The sequence below is a fragment of the Pseudophryne corroboree genome, chromosome 1, assembly GCF_028390025.1.
Source record: "Pseudophryne corroboree isolate aPseCor3 chromosome 1, aPseCor3.hap2, whole genome shotgun sequence".
NCBI classification, from domain to species: domain Eukaryota; kingdom Metazoa; phylum Chordata; class Amphibia; order Anura; family Myobatrachidae; genus Pseudophryne; species Pseudophryne corroboree.
This window is the reverse complement of record NC_086444.1, coordinates 1,087,569,929-1,087,594,149: the sequence shown is the minus strand read 5'-3', so window position 1 is coordinate 1,087,594,149 and position 24,221 is coordinate 1,087,569,929. Positions and strand designations below refer to the sequence as shown.

Sequence of the window (24,221 nt, the reverse complement as noted above, 5' to 3'; positions counted from 1 at the left end):
ACATGATACCACCTTAGGTAGATAAAGAACTGCCCGACCACAGTGAAAGATCAGAAAGGGTGGATGACAGGACAAAGCACCTAAGTCCGACACCTTCCTAACAGAGGCAATAGCCAATTTAAAACACAACCTTTAATGATCCACAGACTCAAGAGGTTCGAATGGAGACACTTGCAGGGCATTTAACACAACAGACAGATCCCATGGAGCCACAGTAGGGACATAGGGAGGCTGAATCCTTAAAACACCCTGAGTGAAAGTATGAACCTCAGGAATAGACATAATTTTCCTCTGAAAGCATACCGACAAGGCAGATATATGAACCTTTAGGTAGGCCAGACAAAGGCCTAAATCAAGGCCTTGTTGCAGAAAAACCAAAAGCCTAGAAGTTCTGAATGAATAGGCATCATAATTCTTAGCAGCACACAGGGCCGGTGCAAGGTTTCTCGGCACCCTAGGCAAAACTTCTGCCTTCTGCCCCTTCCCCCTACCCACCCTTCAGGTGAAAGGCATGCTGCTCTCACCCCCACCCCTCTACTCTGTTAAATGTCTGCTGTTCTATCCCCCCCAAAATCTGTGTGCATGCTGCTGCTCATCCCCCCAGACTGTGTGCATGCCTGCTCCTTATCTCCCCCCCCCCCTCACCACACCGCTGCTTTCGCCCTCTTTCCTCAATGCAGAGAATGCACTGTGCAGCCACCTTACCTGCAGGCTGCAGTGCAGAGTTGGAACTGAGTAGTCTGTGAAAGAGCCTGGAATGAAGAGCAGTGCTGCATGTCACCCCCAGCCAGGACTCCAGGAGCTGTCAAAGTTACTGCCGGGTGGAGGTGGAGCTGGAGGCTGCAATACGGGAGCTTAGCAGTCATGGCTACTGTAAGATACGCATTCTGGGGGATTGCAGTGGCTGTGAAAGGTAGGACAATGCTACCTTTTTTAGGCAGCTGTAGCAGGCCGCCCCCTCAGGTCCTGGTGCCCCTAGGCAGCTGCCTAGTGGAAGCTCCGGCCCTGCCACTGCAAGTGTCCTGAGGCACCCCAGAGTGCCTCGGCACACAGTTTGATAACCACTGGGTTAAGCAGTAACCCCTACCCTCATATCAGTGGGATGTAGTCTGAATCCCAATGCACCGTATGCCAGCCACCAGGAGACCAGCTCCAGAATCCTGACACCTGTTAGAATGAGAGCAATGGAATCCTGCATGTAAGTATGCTGAGGAGGGTAAGGGTTAGGCTGTTGAGTTAGGGTTAGGCTGTGTGGGGAGGTTAGCATTAGGCTGTGGGGAGGGAGGGTTAGAGACAGGCTGCAGAGGGATGGTTAGGCTGCAGGAGGGTTAGGGACAGGCTGCAGGTAGGTAGGTTTAGAGTTAGGCTGCGAGGAGAAGGGTTAGGGTTAGGCTGCAAGGGGATGGTTAGGCTGCAGGATGGATAGGGATAGGCTGCGGTGGGGAGGGTGAGAGGGTTAGAGTTAGGCTGCGGGGTGAGGGTTAGGCTGAGGGAGGGGAATGTTAGGTTGTGGGGGGGAGGGTTAGGCAGTGGAGGGGGAGGGTTAGGCTGCGGGAGGGGTCAGTTAGGCTGCGGAAGGAGGGTTAGGCATAGCAGGATTAAGACATGGGCTACAGGAGTGGCCATCTCGGGGCCCCCACACACTGCATTTTGTATTGCAGGAACCTCCCTTCGGCAGCTCAGCTGTATAGTAACAACAGCTGCCGAGGTACTCCTGCACAGTCAGAGTGAGAGCAGAGCCAAGGTAGTGCGCCGCCACCAGCAGGTTCGGCAGCCGGGTCTCCTGTCTCACAGCTGCAGGATCCCATCACCCAGAGTGGGAAGCCTGTCTGCCTCTGCCTCTGCCTCGTGGTGTCCTCCATCACTGCTGACAGCAGCTACATGGAAACCATGGCCCCAGCCAGAGGTTGTGCCTGCTGGTGGGCTGGAGAAAGAGGGTAAGGGGGGGTTAAGGGCTGGTTGAGTCAAGAGGGGGGAAGTTACTGGCAGATGGTTGATGTGGGGGCCCCCACAACCTACAGTGACCTTGGCCCCCACCAGCATTAATTCAGGCCTGAGGTTAGGATTAGGGTGCGGGGGCAGAAGATTAGGGTTAGGCTGCGGGGGGGGGAGAGGGTTGGGGTTAGGCTGTGGGGGGGTTAGGATTAGGCTGTGGGGGGGAGGGTTAGGATTGGGGTTACACTGCAGTACCTTCTGGCTGTTGGTGTCCTGGAATCCTCCATCAGCCTAAAATTCTGGTACTTGAGCTCACTCTCCCTGAGCGTGAGCTGCTTAGCTGCAGGGTGAGCCCACTCTACACACTGCATCATCTGTCACCTGCAGCCTCAGTTCCAGCAGAGTCCAGGCCAGGGCAGTGAGCGAAGTCCTGCCATGGATCCTCCCAGGCCGGAGAACTGTAGTCTCCCCTTGCTGCATCCTTTGATGCTGCTCAGTGCTCCGCCTCCTGCACACTACAGGGAACCCTACAGCGGCACTGGCAGCAGCCTATCAACTAATTAAAGTACCACCTGGGCTCAGTGGGCTGCATATATGGAGCCCTACATCAACTCCTGCTGCGGCTCTGCTGAACACATGCCCAGCTCCTTCCACAAAGATGGGACTGCTCAGATTCAGATTCATCCATGAGTGGATATGAGAGGAAGCCGTGCAGGAGCAGGCAGCGGCACTGAAACCTCCTCAGCATGTCAGATGCCAGTGACACAGCCAGAACTCCAGCCAGCAATGAAGAGGTGCCGCTTTTCACATTTTTGGCGCCGCCTGTCAGTCTGACAATCGCAGCGGCAGCCGACAGCAATGGTGGACCCAGCTGTAGGGTAGCAGAGCGGGGAGAGCGCCTCTCCTGGCCGATGCTTCCCTGCAATGCATGCCCTTGCTGAGCGGTTTCGCTGGCTCTGGATATATTACAAACAGTTCTCTGACCAGAACAAAAGAGATAGAGAACCCATTTTTGCATAGCTGATCAGTCATAACTTACCAATAAAATAATAATAATAATAATAAGAAACATTTGTCATTCAGACCAATGTTAAATGTAAAGGCCAGTACTCACGGCCCGATGCTGGAGAGATGTGTGCTGAGCGAACCGCTCAGCACACATCTCTCCCGGCACTCAGCACAGCGCGATCTGTGCTGAGCATGCGGGGGGAGACGGGGGTGCCTCTCATTTCACCCAGCGGGTGAAGTGAGCGACCCTCTAGATTGGCCTGCATGCAGGCCAATCTAGCAGCAGCAATAGCAATGCGCGGGGCTGCGCATCGCTATCGCTGTTAGGGCTACACACGGAGCGATCTTGCTGAAAATCTAAGCAATCTAGTCAGATTGCTTAGATTATCGCTCCGTGTGTACCCCCCTTAAGAGTGCTAAACAGCTTTTCAAAACCCATACGATTCCGTGTGGAGAGTTTGCATGGCATTCTCTTTTTACTAAACCACAATGGTTTATGTGCTAAAATAGATCTCCAGAATGCTTTCCTTCCCATTTCCATACATCTAAACAAAAGAAGGTTTCAATTTTATTGGAAAAAATGCTTTTTTTTTCAGTGTCCTGTCATGTTATTTTGCTTCTCAAATACACCTTATATTTTACCTATTGGAACAATAGTAGTCACCACATCTCTCCACCCACATGAAGTGTAGAGAGTGGTATACATAAACAATTTGCTAACAGCAAAAAATCATACATCACATGGATTTCGTAATAGAATTGGCCTTTATCATAAATAAATAGCCTCATCCCACCGCACGTCACTGGTCAACAGAGCAATAGTCTCTACAGGCAAGATCCCTAAGTTTGAATCCTGATAAAGAACCCCTTCTTTCCAGTACATGCTTTAAATAATGGGACCTGACTCCTCCAAAGAAATGGGGAGCAATAGAGAGTTTGGCTCTGACTTTCTTGCCAAAGTCAACAATTTCAATAATTTAGCAGCACTAACTGGCACAATGATAGGTCTCTCTTACACATTTTCTCTCCTAAAACCTGTCATTGCTAGTCAGGCATACATGTCCCCCATGTCATATGGGAGATATACAATTGGAATTATCTAACCAATTCCAAATGACAGGCCCACATTAGACCTTCTACTTCTTTTACCGATAACATCAGGTGTGTCTCAAATGGGTTAGGAAATTTCTCCCAACGAAGATCTATACGAGGAGAATTGCCATGGAAAGAAAATAGCCTTTATTAAAGTACCTTAGAACTGAGAGCTGAGAAAATAACTTTGGAATCTCTTTAACCTCCCAAGACACACAATGCTCTAGTTCTGCTCTTGACAGTATGAAAGCTATGTCCTACATAATCAGAATGGTGAAAATATTTTTAAAGTTCCTTTTCATGGCACCTCTGGACATTTTGCAGGAGATTATAGAAAGGAACATAATTCTAAAATGCAATAAACCTGCCTGGACTTGTAGATTCCTTTTCCTCTCTTTCACTACCTTGACTTCCTTACATTGGCGTATCTATAATGGGTGCAGTGTGTGTTTGCCACACAGGCCCCGGAGTCCAGGGGGCCCAGACTCCATATGTTTAATACTTACCTCTCTGGAGTCCCCCATCAGAGCCATCTCTTCTCGGCAGCAGATGGAACAAACTCTATTACGTCTGCTTAAAACTCTGGAAACGGCACGGCACGCATGCACATTAGGAACATTTTTGGGAAAATGGCCGTCAGGCCATGTTCCTGGAGGTCTGCGCATGCGCAATAGAGTCTGTGCTCAGACTCTATTGCCGCTACGGAGAAGCATGGCACCGCTAGGGGAATCCGGAGAGGTACAGTATGTATTAAAACCTTGTGCCTCGGTCAGAGAGGAGGGGGCCCCTGATGCAGAAAGCTGCACACGGGCCTCCTCCTCTTATTAAAACACCCCTGCTTCCTTATTATATGCTAGCTGAATACCCGTGCTTCCCTACGGAATTTACAGAATAATGCCAATCTTTGCCAGGCTGCACCTCTGGGCTTCCCCAGATTCATGCTGTCAAAATGCTGGTGCTGAGGAGAATAATCCGCCTCCTTCTCTGCCCCATCCTGCCTCTGATGCTGACCTGCTCAGTGCTGTAAATGCTGGGATGACAGGCCAAGCTCCGCCCGCTGTATGTTAAATATGTTAGGTTTGCAGGCTGACTCTATGTCAAAGTGCCCTAGGTCTCCTTGGTTAGCTTTGAAACCAAAGTATGCCTCTGCCCCCACCTGTGTGTGCCTCTGCCCCTACCCATGTGTGCATCTGCCCTTACCCATAGGTGCCTCTGCTCCTACCCATATGCCTATGCCCCTACCCATAAGTGCTCCTGTCCCTACCAGTGTGTGTATCTGCCCTTACCCGTAGGTGCCTCTGCTACTACCCATATGTCTATGCCCCTACCCATAAGTACCCCTGCCTCTACCCGTGTGTGCCTCTATCCTTACCTATGGGTGCCTCTGCCCCTACCGGTGGGAGCCTCTACCCGTACCGGTGGGTGCCTCTGGACCTTCCCTCTACTCCTACCCGTGGGTGCCTTTGCCCCTACCTGTGTGTGTTTCTATCCTTACCTGTGGGTGCCTCTGCCCCTACCCATGTGTGCCTCTGCCCCTACCCGTGGATGCCTCTGCCCTTACACATGGATGGCTCTTCCCGTACCCGTGGGTGCCTCTATCCTTACCTGTGGGTGTGTCTACCCCTACCCATGTGTGCTTCTGCCCCTACCCTTGTGTGCTTCTGCCCCTACCCATGTGTCCTTCTGCCCCTACCCGTGTGTGCCTCTGCCGCTACCCGTGTGTGCCTCTGCCCTTACACGTGGGTGCCTCTGCCCCTACCCATGTGTGCCTCTGTGTATATTGCTACAGGCATTCCAGAGTTATGCCGAGAGCTAAGGATTTTTACATGTCACCCTCTTCCCACCCCCATCCTTAGAGGTGTTAGGTGTGGCTTACCCCCACAGTATTTTTTTTCCATATTGTAAGTCATATGTGTTCCAAGTTTGGTGTAAATTGCTCCAGGCTTTCCAGAGTTATGCCAAAAACTATGGAATTTTACATGTCACCCTCTTCCCACCCTCACCCCTAGGGGTGCTTGGGGTGTCTTACCCCCACAGTATTGGTTCCCAGATTGCAAGTGATACTGTATGTGTACCAAGTTTGGTGTAAATTGCTCCAGGCATTCCAGAGTTATGCTGGAACATACACACACACACACACACACGTCCATTTTTATATATATATAGATTATGTCTATTTCTAAGACACTGACTTCCCTCTTAGCTTTAGCATTTGCAATAAGAGGAGTTACGCTTACCTTATTAGTTTTCTCATACCCATTTCTCAACCCCCAAAAGTGTACCAAATTATTCTCAACGGTCATGCCAAACATCTCTTATATAGCATTTTTAATAGAATTAGACAAAGTAAAGATGATAAAGAACCAAATCATTACATTGTCTCCTGTTTATCTACTTAGCTTGCTCTTACCCCACTTGTTAGAATATACAGCAATTATTTATTAAGCGTAAAAAATCTTTCTGTATAGCTTCACCCTCCACCCTTACAGGATAAGTTGTTACATGATAGCGTCTGGTTATTGATATTTCTCAATTTAAAGTAGAGATGTGTGGGTTTGGATTTACTCAGTTCTTAACGCTAAAATTAATGCGAGTTTGGATTTATCTTTATTTTTCTTATTGGCTATCCAAAACACATGACCTCTGTGTTAGGTTCCTGGTGCTCAGAACAAGGGAGATGTTATGAAGTGAGTCCAGAGCACCAGGACGTGATACTGGATTTGGTGAAATGGAACGGGAATAGCCCCTGGCACCCTACCTCCGTTGTTTTACCCGTGTTGTCAATTCACGCTTGCAGGACTATGGTTTCCGCGTTTAAAGGGCGGATTAGGTCTGCCCAACTTCGATGCCCCCTCAGGTCTTAAAGAGAGACAAAGCGTGAACTGAGACAGGGTAATAACAAGGGGCCCTCTAACTGAAACAACCAAGGCCAGGGGCTACTGACTAGCCTAAAACTAAATGTATGTGCGGCTTGCCGCCAAAGGAAAAGAACAACAAAGGAAATGCTGACCACACGCCGACACAATACTTTTGTGTACCGGCGGTGACAGCATAAGCAGAACCCTCTGCAAAACACCAGTGACAGAAATAACCAAAGAATACAGCGGCCTAGGCCGACGGACGCGGCAGAGCCGCTACTCACGGAACCGGTACAAATACTGGCAAACGGACAGGAACCCCCAATGCTGCCGACACAGACTCTCAGAACTGGAGGACAGGCAGAATCCCAAACGACAGACCGGTGGACACCAAGAAGCTAGAAACTCGACCAGGCACAGGCAAAGCCACAGGACTTCAGGACAGGAACGCTTCACGGCAGGACACGGGATCAGACACAGGAATTGACACAGGAAGCAGCTAGTCAGACACTGCTAGACAGGAGCTCAGGAATTGGCAGGAACAAGCTCAGAACTCAAACACTCTGGAAGACTGGAAACCTAGAAATATCACCAGCATCTGTGAATTGCACTCAGCCAGCATATAACAGAGAGGCCTAATTAATTATGTCATGCAGCTGCCCTGTTGCATGACTCCAAACTGACAAGATGCAATTAGCAGCCAGGTGAGGCTGAACACATGGGAACAAGCTGCAATTACACAGACTCACCACCGGCAGCAAACAAGAGTATTCTTAAACAGAGCAACGGGAAATCCTGGCCTGCAAGACAACTTATAAACATAAAATAGGAATGAACCACTACCTGTGGTTCATAACAGTATCCTCTCCTTAAGGGTGAGATCCGAGCACCCCATGACACCCACAGGGAACATAAACAGAAGTATAACATAAAATACCTAACCGAAATGCAAAACAGGAATGAGCCACAGCCGTGGCTCATAACACTCTGAGAGCCAATAAGATGCCCATTTGAGAGCCAGGTAAATCCACACCCACACATCTCTAATTTAAAGGCCTCTCTTTACTGGGTGACACTGCATCTAAAGATGCTTCAAAGGTTTTCCTCATCAAACTATCATGCACACTGCAAGCTAATCATCTGCACGTGCATTGGCAAAATACTATGGAGACTGGTGATCAGAAGGTTTGCCTCCTATACTCCAATTAGCTTCAAGGGAAATTTACCTCATACACTGATATACCCTCAACGTCAATGGATATGACTCTGAGGGCAGGCTTGACACTACTCGAAGGCCACTTTTGAAAGGAGTTACCAAATGAAGGCAACTCATTAGGTCTTCCCTTACAAATAATTATACATGAGAGAGATTATACATGCAACATGTCCCAATAACATTTTTGTTTGGAAAATACATGTGAGGTGTGCTGAGATAATTATTTTTGGTACAATACTCACCAGTGGTGAGAGGAGTTACCAAATGAAGGCAACTCAGAAGGTCTTCCCTTACAAATAATTATACATGAGAGAGATTAACATGTCCCAATAACATTTTTGTTTGGAAAATACATGTGAGGGGTGCTGAGATAATTATTTTTGGTACAATACTCACCAGTGGTGCAAGTAGAAATGTTTTCTAAGTGGTACTGATAGTAAAATGGGTGTGGCTGTGAGGGGGCATGGTCACACAAAACTTGGGGAGTGGCTACATGACAATAGGGCCATGGCCACATTATGCCACACACCGTAATGCCCCTTGCACATTATGCCACACACCGTAATGCTTATTACACATTATGCCACACACCGTAATGCCCATTACACATTATGCCAGACACATAACACACATTACACATTATGTCACACACGATAATGCCCATTACACACGGTAATGCCTTACATATTATACCACACAATGTAATGCCTATTGCATATTATGCCACACACAGTTATGCCACTGACAGCATTTTATGTCCCACATACAAAAATGCCCCTTATAAATTATGCCCCAGTGGTGGGCTGATGGTACTGCATATCACCACCATATTTCTTAATGGTACTCCTTACCACCCCATACCACCCTATTTTCAGCACTGATACTCACCCACAGTTGCACTGACCTATTGAAGCAGGAGGAGCCACTGGACAGGTGCAATGGGAGAGAGCTGAATGGGAACTTGCTATTCTCTCCAGTACGGCAGCCTGGTGACACCATCCAAGTATGGCATCATTATTTGGACTTAAGTTTAGAGAGAAGTAAATAGTGTTAATGGTCAGCAACCACTGAGAGCTGCAGCTGGAATCAAAGCTATCTGTAATTTGAATTTTCCAATATGTAGATCTTTAAAACCTGGACTATTAGGGGTATTTTTACTAAAGGTTGATTTTATTAAATTTTTATTGGTTTCACATTAAAATCAATATTATTCGATATTGGGCTTCCCGGGCTAAAACACAAATTTACTAACAGATGATTTTTTAGATTAAGTTTTAGTAAAGTTAGTGTTTTAGCCCTGGAATGCCAACATCAATTAGTAAAATATGCCCCCTAGTGTGCCTTTAAGACAGAAGTTGGGACACTGCACTGAACTCTTAAGGGCCTCATACAATAGAACGATAATGACCGATTTCATTCGATTTCGGGCATTCGGCCCGATATATCGGGTGAAATCGGGCATTTTGGAGGTGTTTCTGATCCGATACGATGCGCGTTCCCGAGAGCATCGGATCGGATCCTCCAGATTGAATGTACTGCACTCATGATATGTCGGACCCCGCAGGCATGGCTGGGATCGCCCAAGATATATTGTATGCAAAAGGACAGCATACAGTGTATATTGGGCGATCCTGCTGCCCGGGAGGCTGCCCGTGTGATAGCCTGTGACATGAGGGTCCGACATGTCGCAGTAGTGTATGGGGCCCTTAAGTCATTCACATCAATCCCTGCCCCACAATCTACAATTTATTCCCTTACACATGTCTGAAAGCGAATTTGTAGATCCTGCAGAAGATGGTGTCAAGCATCAGGCAAAAAGTAACACATTAGTATATGCCAACATTTTTTATGCATATGGGAATAATTCTCACCATGTATTATTGTGTTGGTGGTGCTCCCCAGGGTTCAAAAATTGACTGAGTAAACAGAAAAGGACCTCTGTTTGCCAGAGAGAGCAAGTAGGGAGAGTGAATAAGTAAACCTGTTTTGGGGGGCACTCTTTGTTAAATTATTTAAATTAAAACATAACTTTTATTATTTACAGAATAAAATAAGTACAGAACACACACATTATCACAGAATAAATAAAATATATCTTACTGTGATATCACAAAAAATGACACTAAATTAAAGTTAATTAGTGCTTCAAATATAGCTCACGTAAAGAGGCAGAAGAAGAGACTGCTAAAAATTCATAACAGTTGTTATCAGTCTGGGTAAAAAATATTAGAAAATATGTAGGACATATGAAAATAAAGCCATCAGCCGGTCCAATGCACCTTAATATTAATGTCCTAAGGTTCCAAAACACCATAATTTCTCCTTTATAAATCTCAGGGGGGAATCAAGATAAGTAGCACTTAGTCGCCTGCTTTTATATATCGCACAGGTTGCATAAGAGATAAAACCAACCTTCTGGTATATACAGTATGGGAATAGCAATAAGGCACTTTCGCTCTACATATCAGAGAAGTGACCCTCAAAGTGCAGTTTGACCCATCTCTGTATCACCACTATATCACAATAGATTGTTAGCGTATATGCACTCTGTGATATCCAATCACCCTGTCACTGTATGTCACACCTCGTTATTTTGCTTATGTGTATCAGATAAACATCACATACTGGTGCACAGAACAAGATGAAAAATAAATGGACTGTGCCTATTCGTCCAATTGACTTCTGCTGTCTTCCATGTGCAATATTCTGCAGTGAATGGAAGATGAGAGAGTCAATAGGTAAGCACAGTAGAAAGGAGGATAGATCTGTTTCTGCTGTCAGCAGTTAATAAGGTATCTGCGCCCTGCTATCATTAGACATTGCAGGGGCGCGGTACCGCTCAATGCCGATGAGAGACCGTGGAAAGAGATAAGGGATACCTGTGATCCTATAGTAACTATGCAGACGGCAAAGGTAAATTCCGTTCCCCTGTGGCGTCTTAGACCGGTGATCGTGTGCGCCACGCAAGTCACCGGAAGCCAAGAAATTGTGGTGTTTTGGAACCTTAGGACATTTATATTAAGGTGCATTAGACCAGCTAATGGCTTTATTTTCATATGTCCTACATATTTTCTATTATTTTTCACCCAGACTGATAACAACTGTTTTTTAAGCAGTCTCTTCTTCTGCCTCTTTACGTGAGCTATATTTGAAGCACTGATTAACTTTAATTTGGAGGCATTTTTTTGTGATATCACAGTAAGATATCACTTACTTATTCTGTGATAATGTGTGTGTTCTGTACTTAGTTTATTCTGTAAATAATAAAAGTTAAATTTTAATGTAAATTATTTAACAAAGAGTGCCCCCAAAAACAGGTTTACTTCTTCGCTCTCCCTACTTGCTCTCTCTGGCAAACGGAGGTCCTTTTCTGTTTACTCCCTTACACATGTACACACATACATTCTAGGGTCAGAAGCCAATTAACCTAACTATGTTTTTGAATTTTGGGAGGAAGCCAGAGTACCCAGAGGACACTTACACAAGCAAGATCTCAGAACTTTGAGGCCGAAAAGCTAACCATTGCTACACCGTGCAGCCCATGTGAGGTACCAGATTTCCACATTTTCAGGAGGCCTATAGGTACGTTCTTTTCTGTATTTTTCAGTTTGAATACCAGTTTTCCAACATTTACTTGATTTATGTCATTGTATCATATTTTTTACACAGGCATTGTTACAATTCTGTCTTTGGACCTCATTCAGTAAGGATTGCAGTTTCTGCTAAAACGCAGTTTCTGCAATCAAATAGTTGCCGGCCAGAAATAGAGAAAAAAACGTCCATCGTAAAAATTGCGAATGCATTGCAATATGCGGGCTGATCGTAAAACCATACGCAATTACCTGAACATCGAAGATTCATCCTGTCTGCACCAGACAAGGTCGTCCACAGTTTTTGCAACACAAGAGGCTGGAAGTGGTCATCGCTGAAATCAGAGGCATTCCTTAAAAATGCCTGGGCATGCCTGCGTTTTTCAGACACACCCAGAAAACAACGGGTTTCGGCCCAGAAATGCCAGCTTCCTGTCAAACAGCAACTGCATTGCGATCACGAGCTATACGAATTTTTAGTCACTATTTTTGCTAGTGCGTGCGCAATGCGAATGCTGTGCATGCGCAGTCATTTGATTATCATCCTGATTGTGATTCACAAATTTTGCAATCCTTAGTGAATGAGGTCCTTTGAGCTTTGATTTAGAGCCTATGCTATGAACTACTCTAGGCCACATGTATTACTCTTTGAGGTCTATTTAACATGGAGCTGCAGTAATTAAGATGATGTAATACAGCAATATGTCCTAGACATACTTACCTATTCCCAGGTAAGACTTGAGAATTTGTGAAGTCCCCACAGCTCCTGGAAGAGTAAGTGTCCCTTCCACATTCCGTCCTCTTACTAGTGATAAAGTACCACTTTCAGCTTCTGTCATTTTTCTTAGACAGAGGCCAGGATGTACTGAAGGAAAAATGTGGTAAAAACTCAGTTTTCATATGTACTAAGCCCCATCTGCCCGCTTACTGATGGGCTTCTTTCTGCATCCCGCCACTCAGCACCGCACACCACTCCCCCTCACCTCCTAATTGCGGCCTCCCGCCGGATGCCTTTGCTCGGCCACCTGGTCCTCAATGCTCCCGGATACCCAATCATCACCTTCCGGCTGCAGGGGAGTTGGAGGAGGAGCCATACACACACAGATGCCGGTCCACTTCACTCACTGTATGAGCCCCGGGAACAGCTGCTGTGGTGCCTGTGGATGATCGCAAAGGACACCTCTTATCGGGTGAGCTGTCCTTTGCGATCCTTTGTTAGTACATATGCCAGGGGGGGCCAACCAGTCAGAGACAAAGAGCCAAAAACTCTTGTTAGGTACGTCAAAGAGCCATAATCAAGCTGAAGGCGCGTGTGCAAAAATGGGGTGTGACCTTGTGCCTGCTAGGCCACACCCCTGGTATAAAAGACAATGAAAATGCCAGATCCACATAAAATACATTTTAAAGCCAGAATCAACATAATACACTTCAGCTTCTCCATGTGTCACTCTTGCCAGCACCCTCCTGTATCACTCCAGTCAGCTCCCCCATTATGTCTCTCCTACTAGGATCCTTCTGTGTCACTCCAGCCAGCTGCCCCATTGTGTCTCTCCTGCCAGGATCCTCCTGTGTCACTCCAGCCAGAACCCTCCTTTATCACTCCAGTCAGCTCCCCCATTGTATGTCTTCTGCCAGGATCCTCCTGTGTCACTCCAGCCACCTCCCCATTGTGTCACTCCAGCCCACCCTCATATGTCACTACAGCCCAGTATCTGGCTCCCTCAGTTTTCAGTAGCTGTAGTGCTGCTGTTTGTCTGGTTGGAGTGCACCAGTTTCCAGGATCTGTTGTGGTCAGGTGACTGAGTGTCGGGAACCACATTTGAATAAAGAAAGAGCCACATGCGGCTCAAGAGCCACAGGTTGGCCACAGATGACATATGCGATAAGTATGTAGGCGAAGTGTTGCGGAATATTCCACCATAGGTTAGTACATCCTGTCCAGAGGGAGATGTGTTATAGCGAATACAGATCAAGACAAAACAGGAATTAATACCGACAAGATATTTTAACATTTCATTTTCCGGAGTGAAAATCCGCCACAGCGCACAGTGCATCAGCCTAGTGCTGGTGCACTGTGTCTGTATTCCCGGCTGGCCCCCTGGGCATGCATGAGACCTTGCTACTATAGTGAGATCGCCATGCAGCAACCGCAGTCAGGGACAGCGCTGTCACTGCTGTGGTGGGGCAACGTCAGATGCAACTGTCAAAATCAATATCTGAAGGTATCGGACGGTCATTCATACATACATCAGCTTACAGATAGCAGCGCCGATACATAGCGCCCCTGTTATGTAGCACACACCACCACATTAATACATGGGTTAAAGCAGCCCCCCCAAAATGTTTTATATATATATATATATATATACATATACAGCAACGGATTGGCACTCACCCTTCACAATAAACGAGGCCCCGGTGCCCTCTGGAATCTGTAGTACATACAGCAACTCCTAGCATGCAGCGGCACTCAGGGAAAAAAAGTCATGGGTATTCCAAAAAAATGGTGTTTATTCCATGGTGATACAGAAACAGATCCAACGTTTCGAGGTGCTAACACCCCTTTGTCAAGGTGAACAAAACAAAAGTGAATGATAAAACAGTGTGCTTACCTTTATAGGTGAGAGGGGTGAGGAAATCCCGCCGACGGGAAGTGCAGTAGCATTATTAGGGACAGGTCTGAATTTCCTGCCCTGCTCGTGAGTGCAGTGACCTGCGTACAGGCTCCGGTCACATGTTCCGGCGTCGCGTCATCAGACGTCCTGGTTCCCATGGCAACCGTCCGTGTATATGCCGCCTGGCCCGACGGCTGTCACGGGGGCACAGGAGCTCTCAGGCACGCCGGGACGCGGTGGGTATGGACCAGGCTCTGTAAATAAGTGTACATAATAAAGTTGATGCTGTGTCATCAGAGTGCAAACAACTAAATTTTATGTCTGGACATCATTATATTGTAATGGTACTGGTATTCTAAGTCCCAGTGGCAAATAATAATGCACTGATGGAGATGTGAAGACTGAACACTTATGCATTAAACAAGTCTCATATCACTGGTACAGGACCAAGGTGCTCCCCAGAAGTGTCTGCATCAGTCAGACTTCACATCACAGGGAGCCCCCTGGTTCTGGATCCGGGTGTGGACAATATATCGCCTACTGTTATAGTAATTAAATGCTGTGGCACAGACTCCTAAAACTGACAGGTCAAAATACATTCCATGGCATTTTGTCATTGAGTCCGTTAGGTTTGATGGTTGCCAGGTTGTAAATCCATCTTGCCTCTAGTCTCAAGAGGTCCCCGGCCCTGTCTCCACCCCTCAGTCTCTTGGGACACTGATCGATGATCTGAAATTTTAAATCACTGATGGAGTGTCCGAGGTCGGCATAATGCCGGGCTACCGGTTGCTCCGCTAATTTGCCTGACAAATATAGGACAGATATATATATATATCTGTCCTGGTAGGCGGCGGCACTCAGAGTCTGATCTCCGTCAATTAAGGTGCAATTGTGCTTTTAATAAATCACGGTGTACGACGTTTCGGGACCACAACTCCCCTTCTTCAAGGTGATACAAACAATAACTGTGAAACAACATTCCTTTAAAACATTGGAAGATCCGCGAACGGGACGAGCTGGCTGGTTCCCGTGTGAAGACCCGCCCCCAGCTCGACTCACCAGTAGTGTGACGCACTTCCGCCCCTTGAATCCAGCAACCATGACTTCCTTGGAGACCGGGAGCAGTAAGGTAGTCATGGCATCCCACGCAACCCAGACGCCGGGAGCCTGACGTTAGCATGTCACAGGGGCTGAAATGAAACATAGTGTAAAATTAAATAACTCTTCAAGTGGCAACATTGTGACAATTAAAGTGAACAATTAAAAAAGACCATTATTACTTAGAAATAGCCATTGTTACCTAAAAACAGCAACCATCGGAACATAATGTATGTTATAACTTCCATAATAACTATATGGTATTCCATCTATGTTCTATTAAATCCAGTATCTATCACCTAGTCACAGTTACTCCCAGAGGTTAATTTTAGAAAAAATGTGATGCAGCTACTATATATGTGGACTAAAATCCACCTAGATTGTGTTCCACTGTATTTTGTCATTTAAACCTGCTGGTTTGATATTGTTCAAGACATGTATCCATCTTGCCTCTATCCTCAAAAGTTGGCCGCCCCTGTCCCCTCCTCTTAGAGACTTGGGGACGTGGTCAATAATTTTAAATCTCAGATCCTGCAAGGAGTGCCCTAGTTCTGCATAGTGTCTGGCCACAGGTTGATCCAACACTTTGCCACCCAAGGCCCCCTTGACTGCTGATCTATGCAAGGCAAGCCTTTCCCTGGCCGTGCCAATGATTTTACCCACATATTACAACTGGCACGGACAGGTAATTACATAGATGATTTGGGACGTGATACACAAATTTTTGATCTGTGTCACTGGATGTAAAAAAAGACCCCGTTTGTAAATATGTACATGTTTTGCAACCCAGGCACCGATAGCAGCCTCGGGCTTTAGACAGAAAATTGGTGGTTGTAGCAGAACCCAATCCTGTTACATCCGCATGTACTACGTGGTCTCTAATGTTTTTACCTCGTGTAAAGCAAGTAAGTGGATGCTTGTTCTTGAACGTGGGTAGGCTCTTATCGGAAGGTACTATGGGCCACAAGGCCTTCAAGGCTCTCGGAACTACTGGGCTAGAGACGTTGTATTTAGTGACAAACGGTATAATCTGTTTGTCAATCCTCTCCTTGAGTCTTAACATGTCCGCTCTAGGCATGGACATGACCTCTTGTTTATATCGTAGTAGCTCCGAGTGCTTGTACCCTCATGCTACAAATCGATCTACCACCGTGGTGAGGACCCCATCTTATTTATCACTGTCACTGGTAATTCTGGACGCCCTTATAAGTTGGGAACGGGGAAGACCCATTTTCAGGGCCCTGGGGTGGTGACAGTTATGACGCAGTAAGGTGTTTTTATCAGTTGGTTTATATTAAACCTCTGTGCTAATCTTGTTATTATTCAAGCATACCTTAACATCTAGATAGTTAATACATCTATAGTCGCTTGATGCCGTGATTATGATGGAGGATTCTTGACTGTTGATGCTGGTTACTAATGCATCAAATCTCTCTTGGCCCCCTGTCCAAAGAAAAAAGATGTCGTAAATATATCTAGAATAATGTAAGATATATTGGCTGGCATGTGTGGAATTGAAGAATATCTCCTGTTCCTCCCTAAACATGAAAATGTTGACGAACGATAGGGAGACATTGCTCACCATCGCACACCCACTAATCTGGCGGAAAAACATCCCATCAAACTAAAAATAATTTCTAATTAGTGTCAATTCTATTAATTCAAGGAACAGGTCCACATCAATGGAAGTCACTTTCTCTTGGATCAGGAAGGACCTCATGGCCAACAGACCCTGTGAATGCAGGAAGGTGGTATAAAGACTGCAGATGTCAATCGTGCACATCAACGTATCATCTGGAACCTTCCTCAGTGAATCCAACCGTGTCAAAAAGGAGTTGGTGTCCTTGATGAAATTGTGTTGTTTAACCAGCAGGGGCTGGAGGATGCTATATATATATATATATATATATATATATATATATATTGTGGCAGGAGAGGTACTTTGCCACCTGTAAGCTATACACAGGCTCCTGGGGGTGGATGGGAAGTGTGGATAGACCAGGTTCCCGTCCATTTTACCCAGACCAGGTCTTCTAGGCTTCTTAGCCAAAGAAGCTGCTTCACCAGCCAGCACCTGGGTGCTGGGTTTAAAGCAGAGTCTCTCTCATGAGTCAGGGCTCCTGAAGGCAGTTAGTGTCCAGGTGATAGGCCTGCTAGGGACAGTGAGATCTGGAGGGCTGGGCCACTAATGTCAGGATGCCTGGACCTGAAGGGTTCCTTATTAAGTAAGAGGGAGTGAGGCAGGGCCTAACCTCCCTGGTAGTTTATACTAAAGACAGTGATCTTTGTTTATGTATATCTTTATCTTTGAGCTACCTGAATAAAAGGTATTTGTTGTTTTTGCACAAGCCTGGAGTCGGTCGTTGGTGGAATTTTTGTAGCAGAGTGCATTCTAGCAAGACTCCTATTACAAAATATATATAAAAAAACCATACAAAATAAATACACACACACACACACACACACACACACACACACACACACACACACACACACACACACACACACACACTTTCTCTCTCTCTCTCTCTCTCACTCTCCCTCAACAGGCTGGCCAGAGCTGTAGCAGTCTGGTCCCGTGTATCTCCACCCCCTCTGTTTCGTGTAGCTCCGCCCCCTTTTCATGACCGTGATCTGGCACTGTCACAGGAGAGGGGAGAATGCGCTGCAAGCTTCTATTGAAAAGTATCTGCCGAAATGGCCGCCGCTCTGAGGAGACAGTTATTAAATATACTAGAGGAGTCTCCCTTAGTATCTTTAATAACTGTCTCCTCTGAGGCGGCGGACATTTTTGGAGGGACGTTTACAATAGAAGCTCTCCCCCTCCTTTGACAGTGCCAGAACTCGGTAATGAAAAGTGAGTGGAGCATCGCGGTTGGGCGGACAGCGGTATGAGCAGCCCAGGCCCTCTCGTCTCTGTCAGGGGACATCTGTGCCTGCAGCACCCCCTGAAGGTGGGCCTGGTTCTACTTATTATAACTGAATGTGGAAAATTTGTTTGATTGTTATAGTTGATGCTTACTCACAGCCGTAACTAGGTGTGTGCTAGTGGTGTTTTGCACACAGCGCAGATGTGCTGGAGGCACAGGAACACTAGCCACACCTGCCTGCTCCACCGCCCACATACCCCCGCCGGCCGGCGCGCCACTTGGCTACCTCTCACATAGGTAGCCGGGCAACGCTGGTGCTGCAGCTCCCCTGAATCTTCCTCCCTTCCCTTGTGCTGGGAAAGATGACATCTCTCCCAGCCCGCCCCCAGCCCACCCACAATGCCCTGTACTGCGAAGAGCGCAGTGTAGGGCAGGTAGAGGAGAGGGAAGGCACATCTCTACCATGCTGGCTCGTCACAGGTGAGTCTCTCTCTCCACTCTGTCTCTCTCTCTCTCTCCCCCCACCTGCCTTAATGTGTGAAAAAGGGAGACTGCCTGCCTTAATGTGTAAAAAAGGGGGACTGACTGTCATACTGTGTTAAAAAAGGGGGACTGCCTGTCATACAGTGTAAAAAAAGCGGGACTGCCTGCCATAATGTGTAAAAAAGGGGCACTGCCTGTCATACTGTGTAAAAAAAATGGAGACTGACTGTCATTCTGTGTAAAAAGGGGGACTGCCTGTCACAATGTGTAAAAAATGGGATTGCCTGCCATATTGTGTAAAAAAGGGGGACTGCCTGTCATATTGTATAAAAAAGGGGGACTGCGTAAAAAAGCGGAACTGCCTGCCATACTGTGTAAAAAAGCGGAACTGCCTGCCATAATGTGTAAAAAAGGGGGACTGCCTGCCATAATGTGTAAAAAATGGGGACTGCCTGCCATACTGTGTAAAAAAAGTGGACTGCCTGCCATACTGTGTAAAAAACGGGAAACTGCCTGCCATAATGTGTAAAAAGGGGGACTCTGCCTGCCATAATGTGTAAAAGGGGGGACTCTGCTGCTGTAATGTGTAAAAATGGAGGCTATGCCTACCTAATGTGTAATAAGGGGCACTCTGCCTGCCATAAAGTGTAAAAAAGGGGGACTCTGCTGCCTAATGTGTAAAAAGGGGGACTCTGCCAGCCGCAATGTGTAAAAAGGGAGGTTTGTGGTCACGCCCCTATATTTTTGGTGCAAGTCTATGGCACGCACTGGCCCTGATTTGTATATAGGAAGGGGGGTGCCGATGCTGCTTCTTGCACACAATGCTAAAATGTCTAGTTACAGCACTGTGCTTACTGTCTGGTTCTTGAGGACCTTACGACTTAATAGTGTGCATGTATCACATGAGTTGCGCAGGCTGCACTGACTGTCATTTACTCACTGTCTAATGAATCACCTTCACAAGTGCCAGCTAGATGAAGATTTGCACTGCTCAAGATTGCTATTGAAGGTTACAAATACTATATAATAAAAGACTCCTATACACTGCTCCTGACCTCTATGTGGGAATTCAAGTGTTCTGCCCATTTAGGCGTGCACACCTGCTGGCGCTGACATTGGACCTTATTCATCTTCAGTATCTGCTGATAATCGCACGGCAAGAGCGGCCCAGCATGTCAAAAGGCCACCCAGCACAGAACCAACCGGTGCGTTTGCAATTCTGCTGTGTCTTTAGAGCAGGGGGGTCGGCAGCACGGGAGTACCGGCGGTATCATCAGTGCGGGGGTGCCGGCAGTCTGGGGGTGCCGGCAGTGCGGGTGGTGGCAGCGACAATTCAGGCGGCGGTGTCAGCAGTGTGGGCGGCGGTGACTGAGCGGTGCGGGCAGCCATCTTTCCCCCTATTAAAGAATATGGAGACATGCTGATTGGCTGAGAGCCGTGATAGACCCATTGACTTTTGAAATTGGCGCCTGAGGCGAACACTCGAGATCTGACAGCGGGATCTCGAGTGTTAGGCTCGGGCAGGGCTCGAGGAAGCCGGGGGGTTATCCAAGCCCTGGGCGCGACTGTCCTGTATAGGGAAGTTCGGAGTGGTACAGATTTCTCAAAATCTAAACCATTAATCTCTAGCTTGTGTTCATGCAAGCCAAGGTTGACCACTTTATATTGGGAAAGAGGCACCATTCTAAGTGTTTGCCCCAGATAACAGAAAGCCTAGCTCTTCCCCTGGTCCTACCACAGCAAGAGCTTTGGTTTAAACCCAACTCATCTCTGAGGGTTTACTCTGTTTCACCAGCAGCCTTACCCTGTCAGCATACGGTTAAAATGAAATGAATGTAATATATCCACCTTTCTTGGAACAGCTACAGTAATGCCAACCTGATATGCTGCTTGTGAAATTGAATCAAGCCGCTAGCAGTAAGGGGTAGAAAGAGTTACCACAGAAAAGATCAGTAACTTCTCTGCGCTTTACCTCTTGATAAATTGTGAGAAGCGGAGACTATCCCTTTCTCTGCCATTTTCTAAAGAGAAGTGCTTATGGTAGAGTCAATGCCAATAGGAGATCTATTGGGTCCCAAAACTAGTGGGAGTTGCCCCATCTGATAGGAATACTGGAGCCCTCTGTATGGGTTCAGTATGATTCATCGGTGGATGAAGATGCTGGCGTTCACATTCACAATACCGACGCTGGCATCCCGATCTGTGAAATCCTGACAGAGGCGAGGTAAATATGTGTCCCCCCTCTCCCCTACCACCCTACCAGCTAACCCTAACCATCCCTTCTCATAGCCTAACCCTAACCACCCCTGGTGGTGCATAAACCTAACCCCCCCCCCTTCCCTGCAGCCTAACCCTAACTCTCCCCCCATAGTGCCTTACCCTAACCCCCTCCCCCACCAGCCTAACCCTAATCTCCCCCTCCCCTGCAGCCTAACCCTAACTCTCCCCCCTGGTGGTGCCTTATCCTTTAGGCCCCGTCTCCTCACTGTAAAGCTGCCATAATTGAACACTGTTTGTGTAGGGGTGTGGGGCTAAAATGATGCAATTAGCATATAATTGTATCACTAGGCCCCGCCCCCTCCACAGGGACCGCAGATTGCCTGTACTTATTCATGTGTTCTGCCCACTTCACTAGGATGTGGGTAGAATGCGGGAGGGGTGCCCACTCTTCTGGGGCTGCAGGGGAATACCCTAAAAATTGTGTGTCTCCAGCAGAAACTGGGAGAGTAGGCAAGTATGGGCATGGCTGTACTTCCTAGGCAGGCTGGTTACAGTGTACCCATTCCCCAACCCCTACGGCACACCTGGGTACAATGATATACTATAGGTAATATTTTAACATTCATTGTTATCGCTTACATTTTCATAGAAATTTGTGTCTCTAGTCCGAGGATTATTTGCATGCTAGAGAATATCCTGCAGTTTGTAGAGCAGAATAAAGACTGAAATAGTTCTCACCTGGATATAATATACAGTAATTCACAAGAAATGCACTGTTCCCTAAACTGGACATAAATGATTATTTTTGCTTTCTACAGGGATTAAATGATGGCATCTTCTCCTAAGAAACTGAGAATAGATGAAACTATTCATTTCCGGCTGTGTGACTCTTTTGTTCGTACGCCAGAGACAATAATATGCCCCATCATAAAGGCAGAAGAATCAGTGCGTGTCCTACACAATCTTCAGGAAGAGTCACTGAAAGACATTTTAAGTGAAGCAGGGCAGGCGTTGGGTTTGGAGTTAGTCACCGTCAAATGTTACCCAGGTACAAAATACTTTGATGTGACTGCCAACATTTTTATTGAATATAGAACATCTAAGCAATGGGATGAAAATTCATTCAACATGTATAAGGTTTCTCTTCAATCAAAGCTACAAAATCTCAACATAAGAAATGTCTTAATTGATCAAGTGATGGAACAGTCAACACTTTTACAACAGCCTATAATTACAGGTAATTATATATCACTACACATAATGCCTATTGTATTAGCTGTTGTTATGTTAACCTGCAAGGAGAAACATACTGTATGCTCATTAGTTCCGCCCTTCCAGCTGTTACTAGGGCAGAAACCCAAGTAAGTTGCTTGTAGAGTGTGATTCTCATGTGCAGCAGGTGTACTGTGCTTTACCTGACAGTTTTATATGCTAGCATAGTGATTTTCAACCTTTTTTTTTATTCGTGGCACACCGAACAATATTTTAAAATTGCCAAGGCACACCATAAGTTCCCCACAGAAAAAAACAAAATTCACATATTGGCCCTCACAGTAATAAAAAAATCCACACATACATTGGCCTACACAGAAAAAACAAATCACATTGCTCCCCACAAAATCATGTTGCTCACACATAAATCAATCACATTTCTCCCACATAAATCCTATTGCTCCCCACATGAATTATTCACATTGCTCCCCCCATAATCCTTATTCTCCCCACATGAATCCTATTGTTCCCCACAGGAGAAATAAAATAACAAATATTAGCCCTTACCGGTCAGCTGTCCTCCTTCCTGTCCCTCAGTGGTGGGGGTTGTTCATAGGGGAGTGCTGCAAATACTGAGCAGTGGCCGCCTGGTCAGGCAGATTTGGATGTGGGTGGGCAAGGAAAGCTGTGTATGCAGGCGGGAACTGGAAGATGTGTATGCGGGCAGGTGGGCTGGCTGGGTGGTGAGATGCGGCGGCAGCCGTGACCTATGATATCACACCGCCGCGTCTTCAAGGCATAGGTCACAGCCAGAGCACAACTAATCCTCTTAGAGCCTGGGCCAACAGTTCACTCTGAAGGTGCAGAAAGCTGCTCTGGCTCCGCGGCACACCTTGCAACTGGTCGCAGCACACTAGTGTGCCATGGCATACTGGTTGAAATAGCCTGTGCTAGCACCTTCAAACTGAGGGGGAGATGTATTATAGCGGCACTGATCGCTCTGCTATAACTCGTCCTGCTTCCCTTCTTACCGAGGCAGAGCAGGAACCAATACAGAAGAGATGTGTTAACATCTTGGCCAATGGATTGGGGGAAGTGAATCAGCCTAGTGCTGACGCACAGTGTGTCTTACCTCCCGGCCGGCCCCACTGCACATGCGCTAGATCTCGCAACTATCGTAAGACCTCTTGTGCACATCCAGAATCCCAGCAGCCGCTGCAGATTTATATACATATCGGCAGGCAATACCTGCCGATATGTGAAAAAAAGGATAAGTAGCAAATTAATGTTTATCTTTTTTATCTTTATTTTGAAAAGTGGAAAGCAGCACAATACAACAATAGCAACAACAGGAAATAAAATGCGCCAAAATACATTCTAAAAAATGTTGCAAGACAAACTGTACATCCAAATACAAAACTGTAATAAAGTCCACTTACATTTTATATTTTTTGTAGACATGCAATACAAATAAGAAAGTACAAATACAATTTGATAATAGGGGGAAGGAGGAGGGGAAAAAGGGGTTTGAGATTAGACGGATATAAAAAGTGGGTATACCAATATGTGTGTAATGATCACAATCCATTCGTAATGAAAAGTTATGTGGCCGAGCCTGCAGTGAGAGTGGCGAATGAGCCTATAAGTTGCAAGGCAATTGTCTCTGAAAATGTAGGTCCCAAGGGCTCCATACTGCAGAGAATTTATCTACCGAAACGTGGAGCAAGGCAGTAATATATTCCATTGAGGCTATGAACCAAATTTTATTAATCACCGCTTGTAAGGATAGAGCAGCCAGTTGTTTCCAGTTAGTTGCTAACAATACTTTGGCAGAATTGAATATATGATTACATAATTTGCTCTCTGGTCTGGAAAGCCGTTCCAGTAGCTTGCAAAGCAATGCCAGTAGTGGGCTATTATAGATAGAGGAATTAAAGATTCTACCCAAAAGGGAGAAAATATCATTCCAATGAGGCCAATCCGTGGGCAATCCCGCCACATATGTATGAATGAACCCGTGGAAC

The 24,221-nt window shown here is 46.4% G+C and overlaps 1 protein-coding gene across 4 annotated transcripts in view; it reads left to right on the top strand.

Moving 5' to 3' along the window:
• LOC134927186 (uncharacterized) overlaps positions 1–24,221 on the top strand; it is a 362,077-nt gene that overhangs the window by 23,388 nt on the left and 314,468 nt on the right. For 2 of the 4 annotated variants that reach the window (XM_063921310.1, XM_063921319.1), the window contains exons 2-3: positions 11,567–11,691; positions 21,804–22,222. In XM_063921310.1, coding sequence (XP_063777380.1) covers positions 21,811–22,222 — 412 coding nt within the window. In that variant the 5' untranslated portion in view covers positions 11,567–11,691; positions 21,804–21,810. Of the gene's footprint in view, positions 1–11,562; positions 11,692–21,803; positions 22,223–24,221 lie in introns of all 4 variants that reach the window. The other 2 variants (XM_063921329.1, XM_063921339.1) reach the window with 1 other exon arrangement.